Source organism: Schistocerca serialis, chromosome 9 (genome assembly GCF_023864345.2).
Source record: "Schistocerca serialis cubense isolate TAMUIC-IGC-003099 chromosome 9, iqSchSeri2.2, whole genome shotgun sequence".
NCBI classification, from domain to species: Eukaryota; Metazoa; Arthropoda; class Insecta; order Orthoptera; family Acrididae; genus Schistocerca; species Schistocerca serialis.
Window position 1 is genome coordinate 439,752,440 of NC_064646.1, and position 16,093 is coordinate 439,768,532.

At 44.1% G+C, this 16,093-nt stretch overlaps 1 protein-coding gene across 1 annotated transcript in view; it reads right to left on the minus strand.

Annotated features, from left to right (window-relative positions):
* Nucleotides 1-16,093, minus strand: part of LOC126418539 (ataxin-2) — a 130,409-nt gene that overhangs the window by 53,925 nt on the left and 60,391 nt on the right. The window contains exons 9-10 of the mRNA XM_050085352.1: nucleotides 15,274-15,707; nucleotides 3,530-3,680 (exon numbers count right to left, since the gene is read on the minus strand). Coding sequence (XP_049941309.1) covers nucleotides 3,530-3,680; nucleotides 15,274-15,707 — 585 coding nt within the window. The remainder of the gene's footprint in view (nucleotides 1-3,529; nucleotides 3,681-15,273; nucleotides 15,708-16,093) is intronic.

Here is a 16,093-nt window from a genome sequence, read left to right on the forward strand (position 1 = left end):
CTGTTCCAGTATAATTTGTATTCATCATTCTCCAGTACATTTTGTGGTGTATACTTGTATGTAGGAACGTGTTGTTTTAAAAGTTTATGTTGTAAGGCAAGCTGTTGATGTATTATTTTTGCAACATTGTCATGTCTTCTGGGGTATTCTGTATTTGCTAGTATTGTACATCCGCTTGTGATGTGATCTACTGTTTCTATTTGTTGTTTACAAAGTCTGCATTTATCCGTTGTGGTATTGGGATCTTTAATAATATGCTTGCTGTAATACCTGGTGTTTATTGTTTGATCCTGTATTGCAATCATGAATCCTTCTGTCTCACTGTATATATTGCCTTTTCTTAGCCATGTGTTGGATGCGTCTTGATCGATGTGTGGCTGTGTTAGATGATACGGGTGCTTGCCATGTAGTGTTTTCTTTTTCCAATTTACTTTCTTCATGTCTGTTGGTGTTATGTGATCTAAAGGGTTGTAGAAGTGGTTATGAAATTGCAGTGGTGTAGCCGATGTATTTATATGAGTGATTGCCTTGTGTATTTTGCTAGTTTCTGCTCGTTCTAGAAAGAATTTTCTTAAATTGTCTACCTGTCCATAATGTAGGTTTTTTATGTCGATAAATCCCCTTCCTCCTTCCTTTTTGCTTAATGTGAATCTTTCTGTTGCTGAATGTATGTGATGTATTCTATATTTGTGGCATTGTGATCGTGTAAGTGTATTGAGTGCTTCTAGGTCTGTGTTACTCCATTTCACTACTCCAAATGAGTAGGTCAATATTGGTATGGCATAGGTATTTATAGCTTTTGTCTTGTTTCTTGCTGTCAATTCTGTTTTCAGTATTTTTGTTAGTCTTTGTCTATATTTTTCTTTTAGTTCTTCTTTGATATTTGTATTATCTATTCCTATTTTTTGCCTGTATCCTAGATATTTATAGGCATCCGTTTTTTCCATCGCTTCTATGCAGTCGCTGTGGTTATCCAATATGTAATCTTCTTGTTTAGTATGTTTTCCCTTGACTATGCTATTTTTCTTACATTTGTCTGTTCCAAAAGCCATACTTATATCATTGCTGAATCCTTCTGTTATCTTTAGTAATTGGTTGAGTTGTTGATTTGTTGCTGCCAGTAGTTTTTAGATCATCCATGTATAGCAAATGTGTGATTTTGTGTGGGTATGTTCCAGTAATATTGTATCCATAATTTGTATTATTTAGCATGTTGGATAGTGGGTTCAGAGCAAGGCAGAACCAGAAAGGACTTAATGAGTCTCCTTGGTATATTCCATGCTTAATCTGTATTGGCTGTGATGTGATATTATTTGAATTTGTTTGGATATTAAGTGTGGTTTTCCAATTTTTCATTACTATGTTTAGGAACTGTATCAATTTAGGATCTACTTTGTATATTTCCAATATTTGTAGTAACCATGAGTGGGGTACACTATCAAAAGCTATTTGGTAATCAATGTATGCGTAGTGTAGCGACCTTTGTTTAGTTTTAGCTTGATATGTCACCTCTGCATCTATTATCAGTTGCTCTTTACATCCTCGTGCTCCTTTGCAACAGCCTTTTTGTTCTTCATTTATAATTTTGTTCTGTGTTGTATGTGTCATTAATTTCTGTTTAATGACTGAAGTTAATATTTTGTATATTGTTGGTAGGCATGTTATGGGGCGATATTTAGCTGGGTTTGCTGTGTCTGCTTGATCTTTAGGTTTCAGATATGTTATTCCGTGTGTAAGTGTATCAGGGAATGTGTATGGGTCTGCAATGTAACTGTTAAATAATTTAGTTAGATGTGAATGTGTTGAGGTGAACTTCTTTAACCAGAAATTTGCCATTTTATCATTTCCAGGGGCTTTCCAATTGTGAGTAGAATTAATTGCTTGGGTGACTTCATGTTGCAAAATTATCACTTCAGGCATTTGTGGTATCATCTTGTATGTGTCTGTTTCTGCTTGTATCCACCGTGTATGCCTGTTATGTTGTACCGGGTTTGACCATATGTTGCTCCAGAAGTGTTCCATGTCTGTTATGTTTGGTGGATTGTTTATTTTAATGTGTGTGTTATCTATTGTCTGGTAAAATTTCTTTTGGTTTGTGTTGAATGTTTGGTTTTGTTTCCTTCTATTTTCACTTTTTTTGTATCTTCTGAGTCGTTTGGCTAATGCTTGTAATTTCTGCTTCTTTTTGTCTAATTGGTCTGTCGCTTCTTGTTGTGAGATTTTACCTAACTTTTTTCGTTTTTTTCCGAGATTTCATTTCTTATAAATTGTGTTAGCTGTCCGATGTCTTTTCTCAGTTTTTCTATTTTGATCTGTAGCCTGTGTTGCCATGCTGGTTTTGTGGGTTTCTTCTGTGTGTTGGTTGGTTCTGACCTCTGCCTAGTGTGTATATTTAGTGTAGTGAGTGCTCCTATATAAACCAGTAGTTGTAACTCTTCCATAGTTGTATTTTCATTTATTTTGTTGTGTATGATTGTGTTGATAGTTTTTATTGTTGTTTCGACTTGTGGGTTATTTGGTGGTCTACGCAAGAATGGTCTAATGTCTGTATTTGTGTCTTTGTATTCTATATATGTTAGCTGAAATTTTTCTTGTATATCTAACATCTGTGTCACTTCGTGTTCTATTTGTGCTTGTTCTGGTGGCTGTCTTAAGATTTCGTTTTCCTCTGATTGTTTAATTGGTGCATGTTGTTCTTTGTTTGTTTGCTCTGGGATGTTTGAGTCCATTACTGTATTTTCTTCTTCTTCTGATTGCACATTATTTTGTTCCAGTATTTGTTGTACTTGTTGTTTGATGTTTTCTAATTCTGACTGAGGTATCCTGTTATTTTTTATTATTACACGGATCTGATCAGCTAATCGTTGTTCTGTTAAAAATTTTAATTCTGGGTATCTGGTAATAAATGTTGTGTATACTTGTGATCTGTATCCAGTTGTGTTGGTTCCTAGGTTTGTTGCTTGGTAATAACAGAACATGAGGTGTCGATTAACTTCATCTGACCATCTCATCCTCTGTCTTTGTTTTCCTTCTAGGGTGGTTGCAGGAAGCATATCCTGCAAAACACCTCTATTTGGATTTAAATCATTTTCCAGTTGGCTAGCAGTGTCGTTACCATTGTGGGCGGGCATAGGGTTCAAGCGTCGTCCCCGACCATGACGGCGCTTGTCCGAGGCTTCTTTAGTTCTGTCCTGAACCAACTAATCACACTAAAAGGGGGGTTAGCCCTATTAGTGGTTTGTTCTTTTCGTCGCCTTTTACGACTGGCAGAACATACCGGAGGCCGATTCTTTTCCCGGGCCTCCACGGGGTTTATTATTATTATTATTATTATTTATTACTGGCCAATACTATAATGCCACATTAAATCAATGCTAAGCCTTTCAAGTCAATATTAGGTACAAGGACATTCCAAAACATAATACCAGCTGCAAATAATATTTTATTTATTACTATACTTTTGTAGAATTCCACAATCACCAACAAAACAAAAAAGTAATTTATGAACAGCACAAATAAATTAACTTACTTTTACGGAAGCGGTTTCCTTGGTTAGGATTTGTGAAAGCAGGTTGGCTTGTTGTCACTACATATGTTGGAACCACCATTGCCATACCAGCAGCATACTGTGGTGTTTGAGGAGTATGAGGTCTTGATGGTGTTGGTGTACTGGGTGACCTCTGCAATAAGAAAGAAAATCTTGTAGTTCTATAAAACTATGTTGAAACCTACTAGAACTGGAGTTACAGAATGGTATGATATTTTTAGACAATACCAACTCAAAATAGCCATGCAATCATGGCACTCAGTGCAAACGAAATGCTGGCAACAGACACAACAAACTAGATTGCTACAGATATATATTCATTTGTTAACATCCCTGTACTAGTCTAGAATTTATACATTATTCACACTTGAAAGGCATTGTTTTGGGAGAGATTACAGCTACCTTGTTATATGGTAACAACTTGCTATCTTGTCCAACAGGGAGGAATTACATACGTGAGAAGTATTACTGGTCTTTAGCTACATAATATTTTATTTTCAATACACAAACAGGGTATTTAACACACTGTAAGATTCTTGAAATTTCTGTTTTGGTATTAATTCTGGAGTTACCCCAAAAAAGTACATTTAATGCCGTGATACGTAAAGTTTAATAAATGACTATGAATGTCACAAGAACTGAATAAAGAAATGTTAAGAGTTAAGTATCTATCAACAACATCATTAATATGAAAGGGATAGATTGCTGATCACCTCATGGAGGTGGTGTTGAGTTGCAGACCGGCACAATGGTGAAGCCTGGTAACACACAAGCTCCTAGATCTATCTCTATACCCTGCACACACATGTCGAGAGCAATTCAGACAAAGTCGTTCCTCCAACTGCCAGTTGGGTTCCGGTGCCTGGAGATTGTGGTAAAATATGAGCGAGTTGTGCTTGTGCGTGTGCGCACATTTATGTTTCTATTTCAGAAGCAGAATTTTGTTTCTAAGCTTAATATTTTAGCTGTCTCTTCATTGCCTCCTTTATGTGGTAGGCAGCAATCCATCCTTTTCATATTATTGTAACAATATTATGAAAAGGAAAGCTGCTACTCATCATATAGCAAAGATACTGAGTTGCAGATAGGCATAACAAAAAGACTGTCACAAATAAAGTGTTCGGCCAGTAAGGTCTTCATCAAAAATAGATGAAGAGACACACACATACACGCTCACGCAAACACAACTCTCACACACGACTGCAGTCTCAGGCAACTGAGGCCACACTGCAAGCAGCAGCACTGATGCATGATGGGACTGGCAAATGAGTGGGGATCAGGAGGCTGGGACAGGAAGAGGAGGGATAGTAGGGTAGAGGTGGCAGACAGTGAGGTGCTGCTGGGGAGCACAGAAGAACGAGGTGGAGAGAGGGTAGGGCAGCTACATGCAGTCGGCATGTTAGATGGAGGGCAGCATGGATGTGAGGAGGGAACTAGCAGAAAAGGAGAGAAGTAAAAACACTGGGTGCGATGGTGGAATGAGGGCTGTGTAGTACTGGAATGGGAGCAGAGAAGGGTTGGATGGAAGAGAACAATGACTAACAAACGTTTGGGCCAGGAGGGTTACAGGAATGTACAGGGCTATTACAAATGATTGAAGCGATTTCATAAATTCACTGTAGCTCCATTCATTGACATATGGTCACGACACACTACAGATACGTAGAAAAAAATCATAAAGTTTTGTTCGGCTGAAGCCACACTTCAGGTTTCTGCCGCCAGAGCGCTCGAGAGCGCAGTGAGACAAAATGGCGACAGCGTATGTCGTGCTTGAAATGCACTCACATCAGTCGGTCATAACAGTGCAACGACACTTCAGGACGAAGTTCAACAAAGATCCACCAACTGCTAACTCCATTCGGCGATGGTATGCACAGTTCAAAGCTTCTGGATGCCTCTGTAAGGGGAAATCAAAGGGTCGGCCTGCAGTGAGTGAAGCAACGGTTGAACGCGTGCGGGCAAGTTTCACGCGTAGCCCGCGGAAGTCGACGAATAAAGCAAGCAGGGAGCTAAACATACCACAGCCGTTTACAATTGCTACAAGCCCTGACACTCGATGACAAAGTCAAACGCTTTGAATTTTCGGCACGGTTGCAACAGCTCATGGAAGAGGATGCGTTCAGTGCAAAACTTGTTTTCAGTGATGAAGCAACATTTTTTCTTAATGGTGAAGTGAACAGACACAATGTGCAAATCTGGGCGGTAGAGAATCCTCACGCATTCGTACAGCAAAATCGCAATTCACCAAAAGTTAACGTGTTTTGTGAAATCTCACAGTTTAAAGTTTACGGCCCCTTTTTCTTCTGTGAAAAAAACGTTACAGGACACGTGTATCTGGACATGCTGGAAAATTGGCTCATGCCACAACTGGAGACCGACAGCGCCGACTTCATCTTTCAACAGGATGGTGCTCCACCGCACTTCCATCATGATGTTCGGCATTTCTTAAACAGGAGATTGGAAAACCGATGGAGCGGTCATGGTGGAGATCATGATCAGCAATTCATGTCATGGCCTCCATGCTCTCCCTACTTAACCCCATGCGATTTCTTTCTGTGGGGTTATGTGAAAGATTCAGTGTTTAAACCTCCTCTACCAAGAAACGTGCCAGAACTGTGAGCTCGCATCAACGATGCTTTCGAACTCATTGATGGGTACATGCTGCGCCGAGTGTGGGAGGAACTTTATTATCGGCTTGATCTCTGCTGAATCACTAAAGGGGCACATATCGAACATTTTTGAATGCCTAAAAAACTTTGAGTTTTTGTATGTGTGTGCAAAGCATTGTGAAAATATTTCAAATAATAAAGTAATTGTAGAGCTGTGAAATCGCTTCAATCATTTGTAATAACCCTGTAGGATATAATTGCAGGGAAGGTTCCCACCTGTGCAATTCAGAAAAGCTGGTGGTGTCGGGAAGGATCCATATGGCACAGGCTGTAAAGCAGACATTGAAATGAAGGATGTCATGTTTGGCAGCGTGCTCAGCAACAGGGTGGTCCACTTGTTTCTTGGGCACAGTTTGTTGGTGGTCATTCATGCAGACAGACAGCTTGTTGGTTGTCATGCCCACACAGAATGTAGCACAGTGGTTGCAGCGCAGCTTGTAGATCACACGAATGGTTTCACAAGTTGCCCTGGCCTTGATGGGATAGATGATGTTTGTGACAAGATTGGAGTATGTGGTGGTGGGAGGATGTATGGGACAGGTCTTGACTCTAGGTCTACTACAGGGGTATGAGCCATGAGGTAAGGGGTTGGGTGCAGAGGTTGTGTAGGGATGGAAGAGTATATTGTGTAGGCCTGATGGATGGCAGAATACCACTGTGGGAGGGGTAGGAAGGAGAGTTGGCTGGACGTTTCACATTTCAGGGTATGACGAGAGGTAGGCGAAACCCTGGTGGAGAATGCAACTCAGCTGCTCCAATCCTGGATGGTACTGAGTTACTTAGGGAATGTTCCTCGGTATATAGATGGTGGGACATTGTAAGGTGGCACGAGACTGGAAAGATAAGGCACAGGAAATCTGTTTCTGTACAAGGTTGGGAGAACAATTACGATTTGTGAAGGCTTCAGTGAGACCCTCAGTATATTACGAGGGGGATTGCTCGTCACTGCAGATGTGATTACCACGGGTGGCTAGGCCGTATGGAAGGACTTCTTGGTATGGAACAGGGTGGAAGCTGTCGAAGTGGAGGTACTGCTGTTGGTTAGTAGGTTTGATACGGGCAGGACGGACGTAGGGATATAGCATTCTTTGAGGTGGAGGTCAACATCTAGGAAGGTGGGTTGTTGGGTTGAGTAGGACCAGGTGAAGCAAATGGGGGAGAAGTAGTTGAGGTTCTGTAGGAACGTGAGTGTCCTCACCCTCGATCCAGATCGCAAAGGTGTCATCAATGAACATGAATCATGTGAGGAGTTTAGGATTCTGGGTGTTTAGGAAGGATTCCTGTAGATGGCCCATTAATAGGTTGGCATAAAATCGTGCCATGTGGGTGCCCACAGCCGTACCCTGGATTTGTTTGTAGGTAATGCCTTCAAAGGACAAGTAATTCTGGGTGAGGATATAGTTGGTCATGGCGACTGGGAAGGAGGTGGTTGTCCTGGAATCGATTAGGTGTTGGGAAAAGTAGAGTTCAATAGCAGTAAGGCCATGGGCATTAGGGATGATAGTCAAATGGAGATGACATCAATAGTGATGAGCCTGACAGGGATGAGGGTAGAATCCACTTAACTTTCATCAAGGCAGTTCAACATTTCATTCAGTGATGGACATTACACATGACCACACATGCGTGACCATATGAAGAACTTTACCCCACCCTGCAAGATAAGCACTCTTTCACTTTCCCAAATCTCTCAGTTGTGGACAAAAGCTGTTATTGAGACAAGTACACAATTTATAGATGGACTACACTATAATCTGATGGAAATTTTTCAATACAAATCATGAATGACACAGCAGGCTAATGTGTGATTAAAATAGCTTGTGATTTTTAACAGCCTAACATCGAGTGAGCAGGAGGTGGGGTGTAGCATTAACACAGACACATACCAGGAATGTATGCCACACAGACCTAACCAATACTCTATAAAATATACAGCTGTTTACAGTGGGTGAACAATGGGGCCAACTATACCGATCCAACAGTTAGTGGCACAAGAGGGAGGATGACTCACTGTGGACATTACAAAAGTAATAGCATTATTTCCCCTCCTGCGAGTTGATACCTCAAAAGTAGCAAGTTACATTAGGCTAATCACATTCTACTACGACAGAATTACATCTGAATGCTTACAATATTACAGATACATGGATCTCAGTGAAAGTATTGAGCGTAGCTGGGGTTCTTATGCTACTGTCTCACCTCCATGAAACAAAAGTAATAATAGTATCAAATCTAATCTAATGCTACAGTTATAAAACTGTTGGAAGATATAAGGACATCTATTGTTATGAGAACACTAACTGCCATACACAAAGATTCAACATCTATATTTCTACTGATTCAGTTTTAAAGTAGTCCAGAATTAGTGCTTTGAGAAACTGGATTTGTTACTGTGAGCTACTCTCTTCCTATGGCCACAGTACTTCATTGGTTCATTGAATACAGACTGTACAAATTCTCTTTCAAGTGGAAATCCAGCTCCCCACCCAAGACTGTTCTCACTAACAAGTTGCACACAGCAGAAGAGTTAATACAACAGAACTGACATTTGCAGTCACTCTTCCCCAGTTCTAATTAAATGCTGTTTAGGCTGTAGATAAAAGTAACAATTACTAAAGTTTTCAACTGACTTCAGTTAAGAAAATTATAACATATTTCATATCATTGTTGTTAGAGGCTAACCTAGCAGCAAGGTCAAGTGCAATGAAGCACTGTAGTGAAATTTAGTTCAGTGGATTGGTTGGTTGATTGGTTGGTTGGTTAGTTATGAGAAGGGACCAAACTAGATTGTCATCAGTCCCTCCAACATTGGAATAACTAAAACTGATAAAACCTCACACGATAAGAGGGAACTACAATAACCATAAAATTACAAACGATTGACCGAGAAGGAAGGAAGAAGGCAGAAGAAGAGAGGGAAACAAAGTGATGAATGACAGGAGCATGAAGGAAGAAGCACAGGTAGACAAGATAGACACTCAGGATAAAACAGACCCCATAAGGAAATGAGTGGTAAGGCAGAGGACGGGGGTGAACCACCAAGCCCAGTCGAAGCCAGTCCAATCGGGGCGAAGGGTGGAGCAAGATGGGGACTGCCATCCCACCCTTAAAGCGATAAAAACCCTCATCACGAAGAAACTGTAAAACAAAATCAGCTGCTGAGGCACTGTCAGCTAACGCCAGGGGTAGCAAGTCAGGAAAGCTAAGAGTCAGTTGTAGGGTGGTTAAGTTGGGACAGTCCAGTAAGAGATGAACAACAGTCAACATCGATCCACAACAACAGGGAGGTGTGTCCTCACGATGGAGGAGACAACCATGAGTCAGCCAATTATGGCCGATGTGGAACCGGCAAAGGACAACAGAGGCCTTACGAGAGGCCCGTAAGGAAGACTGCCACATAGTTGTAGAATCCTTTATCGACCTGAGCTTGTTCGGCAAAGAAAGAGTGTGCCATTCTGCATTCAAAAGTCCCAAAACCAGACGACATAATGCTGAGAGAGGGTCTATTTCCAGAATGCCAATAGCAAGAGATGGCCTGTTAGTAGCCAATTTAGCCAGTCTATCACTGCCAGGGACCCCAACATGGCCTGGGGTCCAAATGAAAACCACTGAGCATCCATGTTGATCAAGGAGAGAAAGGGAGTCCTGGATAGCTATTACCAACGGGTGGCGAGGGAAGCACTGGCCGATAGCTTGCAAACTGCTCAAGAAGTCACTACAGATAGTGAAGGACAGCCCTGAGCAGAAGCGGACACGGTCCAGTGCACGCAAGATGGCTACCAATTTGCAGTAAAAACACTAAAGCCATCTGGCAACGAAGTTCTGTGGGTCTCTCATAGGTGTAAGCGTAACCAGTGTGACCAGCAACCATGGAGCCATTAGTATAAATCACTTCTGAATCCTGGAATGAACTGAGGAGATAGTAGAATTGGTGGTGAAGGGCCTCAGAAGGGGCAGAATCCTCCGAATTGATGGAGAGATCAAGACAGAGCTGTGGCGGAGACACGCACCACGGAGGGGTATATGTGTGTGAGCCAAGAAAAGTGCTGGAGCTCAGAAAAGAGCGACTGAATGTGGGCAGTCATGGTAAGCTCACATCGTGGCCACCACCGTGGGAGGTTGATCTCTCAGTCTGGATAGAGGAAACCAGAATTAGGATGCATTGGGGTGCAGCAAATGCTGAGAGAGTAAGATATCAGCTGTCGTTGGCGCAAAACTCACAGCGGTGGAATCCCCACCTATGCGAGAAGGCTAATCATGGGGCTAGTCCGGAAGGCACCAGTTGCAAGTTGTACCCCACAATGGTGGATGGGGTCTAGTATCTAAATGTTGAATGTGACGCAGACTCCCATAGCCTAAACGAGACTGGACCAGCACTTTGTACAATCACAGGAAATAGAGCAGTCTGCACCCCCTGGTGATATTGCATCTAAGAACGTTGAGATGTAACCAGCACGTCCTCTTCAGCTGGTGAAGATGAGGGAGATGTGCCAACTAGGCACTGAAGACCAGGCCCAAGAAGTGATGGGTGTCCACCATCTTGAGGGACTGGCCATTGAGGAACAGGTCCTGATGGGGATGGACTGTATGGCGACGGCAGAAATGTATGACATGGCTACCGAAAACTGAAAACCATGGGAGTAAGCCCAAGACTGCGCCCAGTAGATTGCCCCCTGTAGACGGCATTCTGCAGCGACCATGATGGAGGAATTGACGTAGGTACAAAAATCGTCAGCATAAAAAGAGGGGGACACTGTCAGCCCAGCAGCCGCCACCAGTCCATTAATGGCTATGAGAAAGGGAGGGACACTCACCACGGAACCCTATTTTCTTGCCGATGTAACTGCTGTAGGAGGAACCAACTTGGACCCAGAAAGAGCGACACAAAAACGTTAAGATAAAAACGGGCAGAGCACCACGAAGGCCCCATTTGTGAAGGGCAGTGATGATGTGGCGGCGCCAGGTGGTGTCATAGGCTTTATACAGGTCAAAGAAGACTGTAATGAGATGTTGCCGATGGGCGAAAGCTGACCGGATAACAGACTCCAGGTGGACTAAGTTATCCACCGTAGAGCGGCCACAACGAAAACCACCTGGAGTTGTTGACAAAAGGTTGCAGGATTTAAGGATCCAAAACAGCCGCAGAATTACCAGGCATTCAAGGAGCTTGCAGAGGGTGTTGGTAAGGCTAATTGGACGGTAGCTGTACAACTGAAGAGGTGGCTTCCCAGGCTTCAACACCGGAATAACAATGCTTTCCTCACTCCACAGACAGTTGAAAAGGGTCAGTTGAAAAGGGTCAGTATACGACAGTGGCCAGCCACCAATGTTGGAGCATTTGGTTATGTATCCAATCCAGTCCAGGAGCTGAGTCGGGACAAAGGGCGAGGGTGCTGGCAAATTCCCACTCGCTAAATGGGGCATTATAAGGCCCCAAGCAGCGAGAAAAGAAAGACAAAGGCAGTCGTTCCGAGTGCTCTTGCAGGAGAAGGAGGAATGTGGGTGGATACTGAGTCGATGTGAGGCTTGGGCAAAGTGTTAGACGAAATGCTCTGCGACAAAGTCGGACAACACCACACACAGAAATTCCTGTAATGCCGGTGGGAGGACAATGGCCAAAAATTCGCTCGAGTTTCGCCCAGACTTGTAAAGGGGGGTTGTGCAGTCCTATGGCAACCACATATCGTCTCCCAGCAAATCCGTTTCTGAAATTTGATTAGGTAACGGGCCCGGGATCGGAATCGTTTACAGACCGGCAGGAGAGCAGAGAAGGGTGCCATTTAAAGTGTTGAAGAGCACGGCGCGGTCTTTTATGGCTGCAGCAATTTCCTGAGTCTACCAAGGGACCTCCTTTCGATGGGGGAAACCCGAGGAACAAGGGATGGCTGAAATAGCTTCGGAAAGAATGGCGGTAGTCAAAGTCTGTGTAGACTCATGAATACTGCTGTGTGGTAGTACAGGGGGGGGGGGGGGGGGGGTTGGCAGCAGAGAAGAAGGCACCCCAGTCAGCTTTAGAGAAGGCCCACCTGGGAGGGTGGCGGGGCGAGATACACTGAAGGAAGGTCAAAACAATCGGGTAATTATCGCTGTCACATAAGTCATCATGGACACGCCACTGAATGGAGGGAAGAAGACCGGGACTGCAGATGAAGAGGTCAATGGCAGAAAAAGTGCCGTGTGCCACTCCAAAGTGTGTGGCAGTGCCGGTGTTTAGGAGACAGAGGTCAAGCCCTGCCAGAATAGCTTCAACTGTCCTGCCCAGCGCAGTAGTCGTGTGACTACCCCAAAGAGGGTTGTCCCCTAGAAGCAGGAAGGGAGAAGGGAGTTGTTGAAGAAGGGTGGTTAGGGCAAGGGATGTGGGCAGCGTGTCAGGCGGCAGGTAGAGATTACAGATTGTGATTGGAGTGGCCAGATGGACCCTGACAGTAATTGCTTCCAGAGTGGTATGTAGGAGAACCCATTTACTAACAATGTCCTTGCAGACCAAGGTGCAAACACCAATAGAAACCCACAAGGGGCCAATTCGGTTCAGACAAAGTGTGGAACCGACAAAGGGTGGGTGAGTAAGAATTGACAAAATGGGTCTCCAGGAGAGAAATGTAAGCAGCAGAGTAGGAGGAAAGAAGGGGCTGCAACCACAGGAGGTGATGCATATATCTATTACAATTCCACTGGATGATTCTCAAGCTGGAGTCCAAATGGGAAGTGAACAGACCAGAGCCGGTCATGCCACTGAGTCGCCATCCGTCACTGATAAGGATGGGATAATGTTCATATAAGTGGGGACAGACTGTTTGTTCATTGGCTGGAGGAGGGGTGGCGCCCACCAGCTGCAGATTGCGCGGCCGATGTAGAGCTACAGGTGGCCTTTCAGGGGGCTGCTGGGAAGAGGAGTCTCAGGAGGGAGCTCCAGCACCTGCGGCTGCCAAAGAAGAGGAGTGTTTCTCTGATGGGGGAGGGGGAGCAGCACCCGAAGGGGTGGGTGTGGGTACTGATGGGGAGGGGGAAGGGGAGTGGGAGAGGGAGGGTGAGGAGGAAGGTGTAGGGGCGAATGGGATGGGGCTGGGAAGAAGAGGGGGTAGGAGGGGGAATTGACCTAACTCAAGCAAAAGTAGAAGGTTTCATATACACCGGGCATACTGGCGAGCGTGGAGGATGCAGCGCATTACAATTTATGCAAACTGGTGCAGGAGCACAGGCACTCCCCTAATGGAGGGGGCACCCATAGTCTCCGCAGAGGGGATCATGGGGGCAGCGGGAAGACGTGTCCAAGACATGTATAAGGTTTTACATCACACCAATAGACCATCACCTTGACCACCTCTGGGAGGGAATGCCCCTCGAAGGCCAGGATAAAGGTGCCTGTATCGGTGCGATTGTTTTTAGCCCCTCACTGTACACGGCGGATAAATCGAATTCGTCGCCGCTCAAGGTTTGCGCGGAGCTCCTCGTGAGTTTGGAGAAGAAGATCCCAGTGGAAAATAATGCACTGTACAGAGTTCAAAGATTGATGGGGTGCGATGGAGACTGGGACGTCACTGAAATGGTCACAAGCACGCAGGGCTTCAGACTGGGCAGCAGGAGATGGCTTTATGAGCAAAGAACCAGACTGCATTTTACTCAAGGATTCCACTTCGCCATGCGTATCTTCCATCATCTGCACGAAAAACAAAGGCATGATCATGGCAAAACTTTTGCCATCTGTCCGTGTACAAACCAGGTAGCGAGAGAAAGGTTTCAACCCAATCTGGCGAGCTTGACCCTCTTCCCGAGAGGGGGAAGGCCGAAGGATAAGAAGGAGGAGCGTCATGTCTTTTATCACTCTTACAGACGGCCACAGAATGGCCAGGATGTTGACGCTTTTGTTGCTTCATGTGCAAGGTGTCCACCCTAGTACCATCCACTCCGACCAGGGGTTCGCCCCATGGGTGCCACCCAGCCACAGCAAGGGCCGTCTGGCACGGCGGACATTGCAGGATTCTGATGCCCAAAAGTGATGACTCATTGGCATATACGAGGCGTTAACAGCTCAGGTACTACCAGTGTGATCCCTGTGTTGTCAGGGGGCTCAGCCAAGTGGGTACTTAACAGCCCCACCACATGGACTGGCTATCGTGCTGGTGACCTAGTAGGAAGGGGGCCAGGGTGCAAGGGGAAAGGGGGGGGGGGGGGGGGAGAGAGGAGCCTGCAACATGGAAACTAGGTTGGGAGTTCATCCCCAAATGGCTCACATGGAATGAAAAACGTTGGAAATGGAGGTCAAACCCCAAGGGGAGCAAAGGAATACATAGACAAAACACATGAATTTTTTGTGGCTAATAATATTAAGCATATTGAAAAAGATCCAACCAAATAATTTCAAAATGTTTTTGATGTTTAAAAGTATACAAGAAGTTGTGTGTGATGTTTAGTGGGTGTGACACTCTGCACAAATGGACCATAAGGAAACTTAAAGTCAACAAAATGAAGCAGAATCTCACATATCGACAACATCACATAGGAATGACATAACAAACACAAAAAATGCACTTGAAAATGGGAATCATTTCCCGAAACGCATTGTGCGAAAAAATAAAGAAAATCGTGACTGGTAGCAGATGAGTTATTTATAAACAAACTTATTATTAAATATAATATTCACTGAATAGAAAAACTCTTAGTTATTTTTATATACAAGATAAACAGAATAGTAGTTAAATATTGGACTGACAGTCTTCTCTCAGACTGTACATGAGAGTCTGCCCAGACATATCTTCAATCTGTAAGTGCCACAATTCTGAATCCTGAGATTTTACGGTAACGCTCACATGAATCTACCACCATTAAACAGAGCAATAAAATAAAACAGCTGCGAGTTTCATGATACTGCAATTATGTTACACTAACTGTTGGCTGGAACCTAAAATTATTCTAAAGCGATAATATATCTTTGGCCCAGCCAAAACTCTCAATAATCTCGGGATGCAATATATCTTTTCTGTGTAGCTTCCCATATAAATGGAGTATTTCTGGCAATGAAACAAACACATATAAATCATAAAATAAAACTTTACTTACAGGAGTAAATGGTTTGGCATTGGGATTATACACAAACTCCTTTGCGTTCGGGTTTAGTGTAGACTTCTTGAGGGCATTTGACACCTTGTCAGCACTTTCTCCCTGCTCCTTATGTTCTTCCGTCTGCTGTGGCGGCTGCGGTTGCACTGCAGCTGGCTGCTGCTGCTGTGTGGGCAGTGCAGGTGGTTGTTGTTGTTGTTGTTGTTGTTGTTGCTGCTGCTGCTGCTGGGCAGAAGGTGCTGACTGTTGCTGCTGCTGGACAAGAGGCTGCTGCTGTGGCTGTGGTGTCTGAACCTGATGCTGCAGCAATGGTTGGGAAACAGATGATGGTGGAGCAGTAGAATTTTGGTGCTGTTTCCTGTCGGAGCTATCCACTTCAGCCAGTTTGAAGTCTTGTCCAAATTTCTTCAGCTCTGCCAGTTGTTCTTCCCGACCTTCGATAGAAAAAACTAGAAAAACAACTATCCTCCGATTAATTGACTGTTCCACATATTATGCAAAGTTCATGGAAATAAATGTTGCACTACAGCAATGGTCATTAACCTGGTCCCTACCACCCACTTGTGAGCATTCCAACTTTCTTTGTGGATGGTTGGCGGTAGATGGTTATTGGTCCCAAGATCTAAGGTGGCATAAACAAGGGAGGAACCACACAAACAGCACAATAAAGTCCACAGGAAGGGACAATGGGCGTACAAATAGGTAAAAATAAAAGGGCAGGGGGGAGGGGTGGGGTGGGTTTGGACTTAAAGTGAGAGTATGGGTGCCCCAGAAACAGTTAGGTGGTAGAGGTTTTAAAAAGATTTACATCCGTAAACTG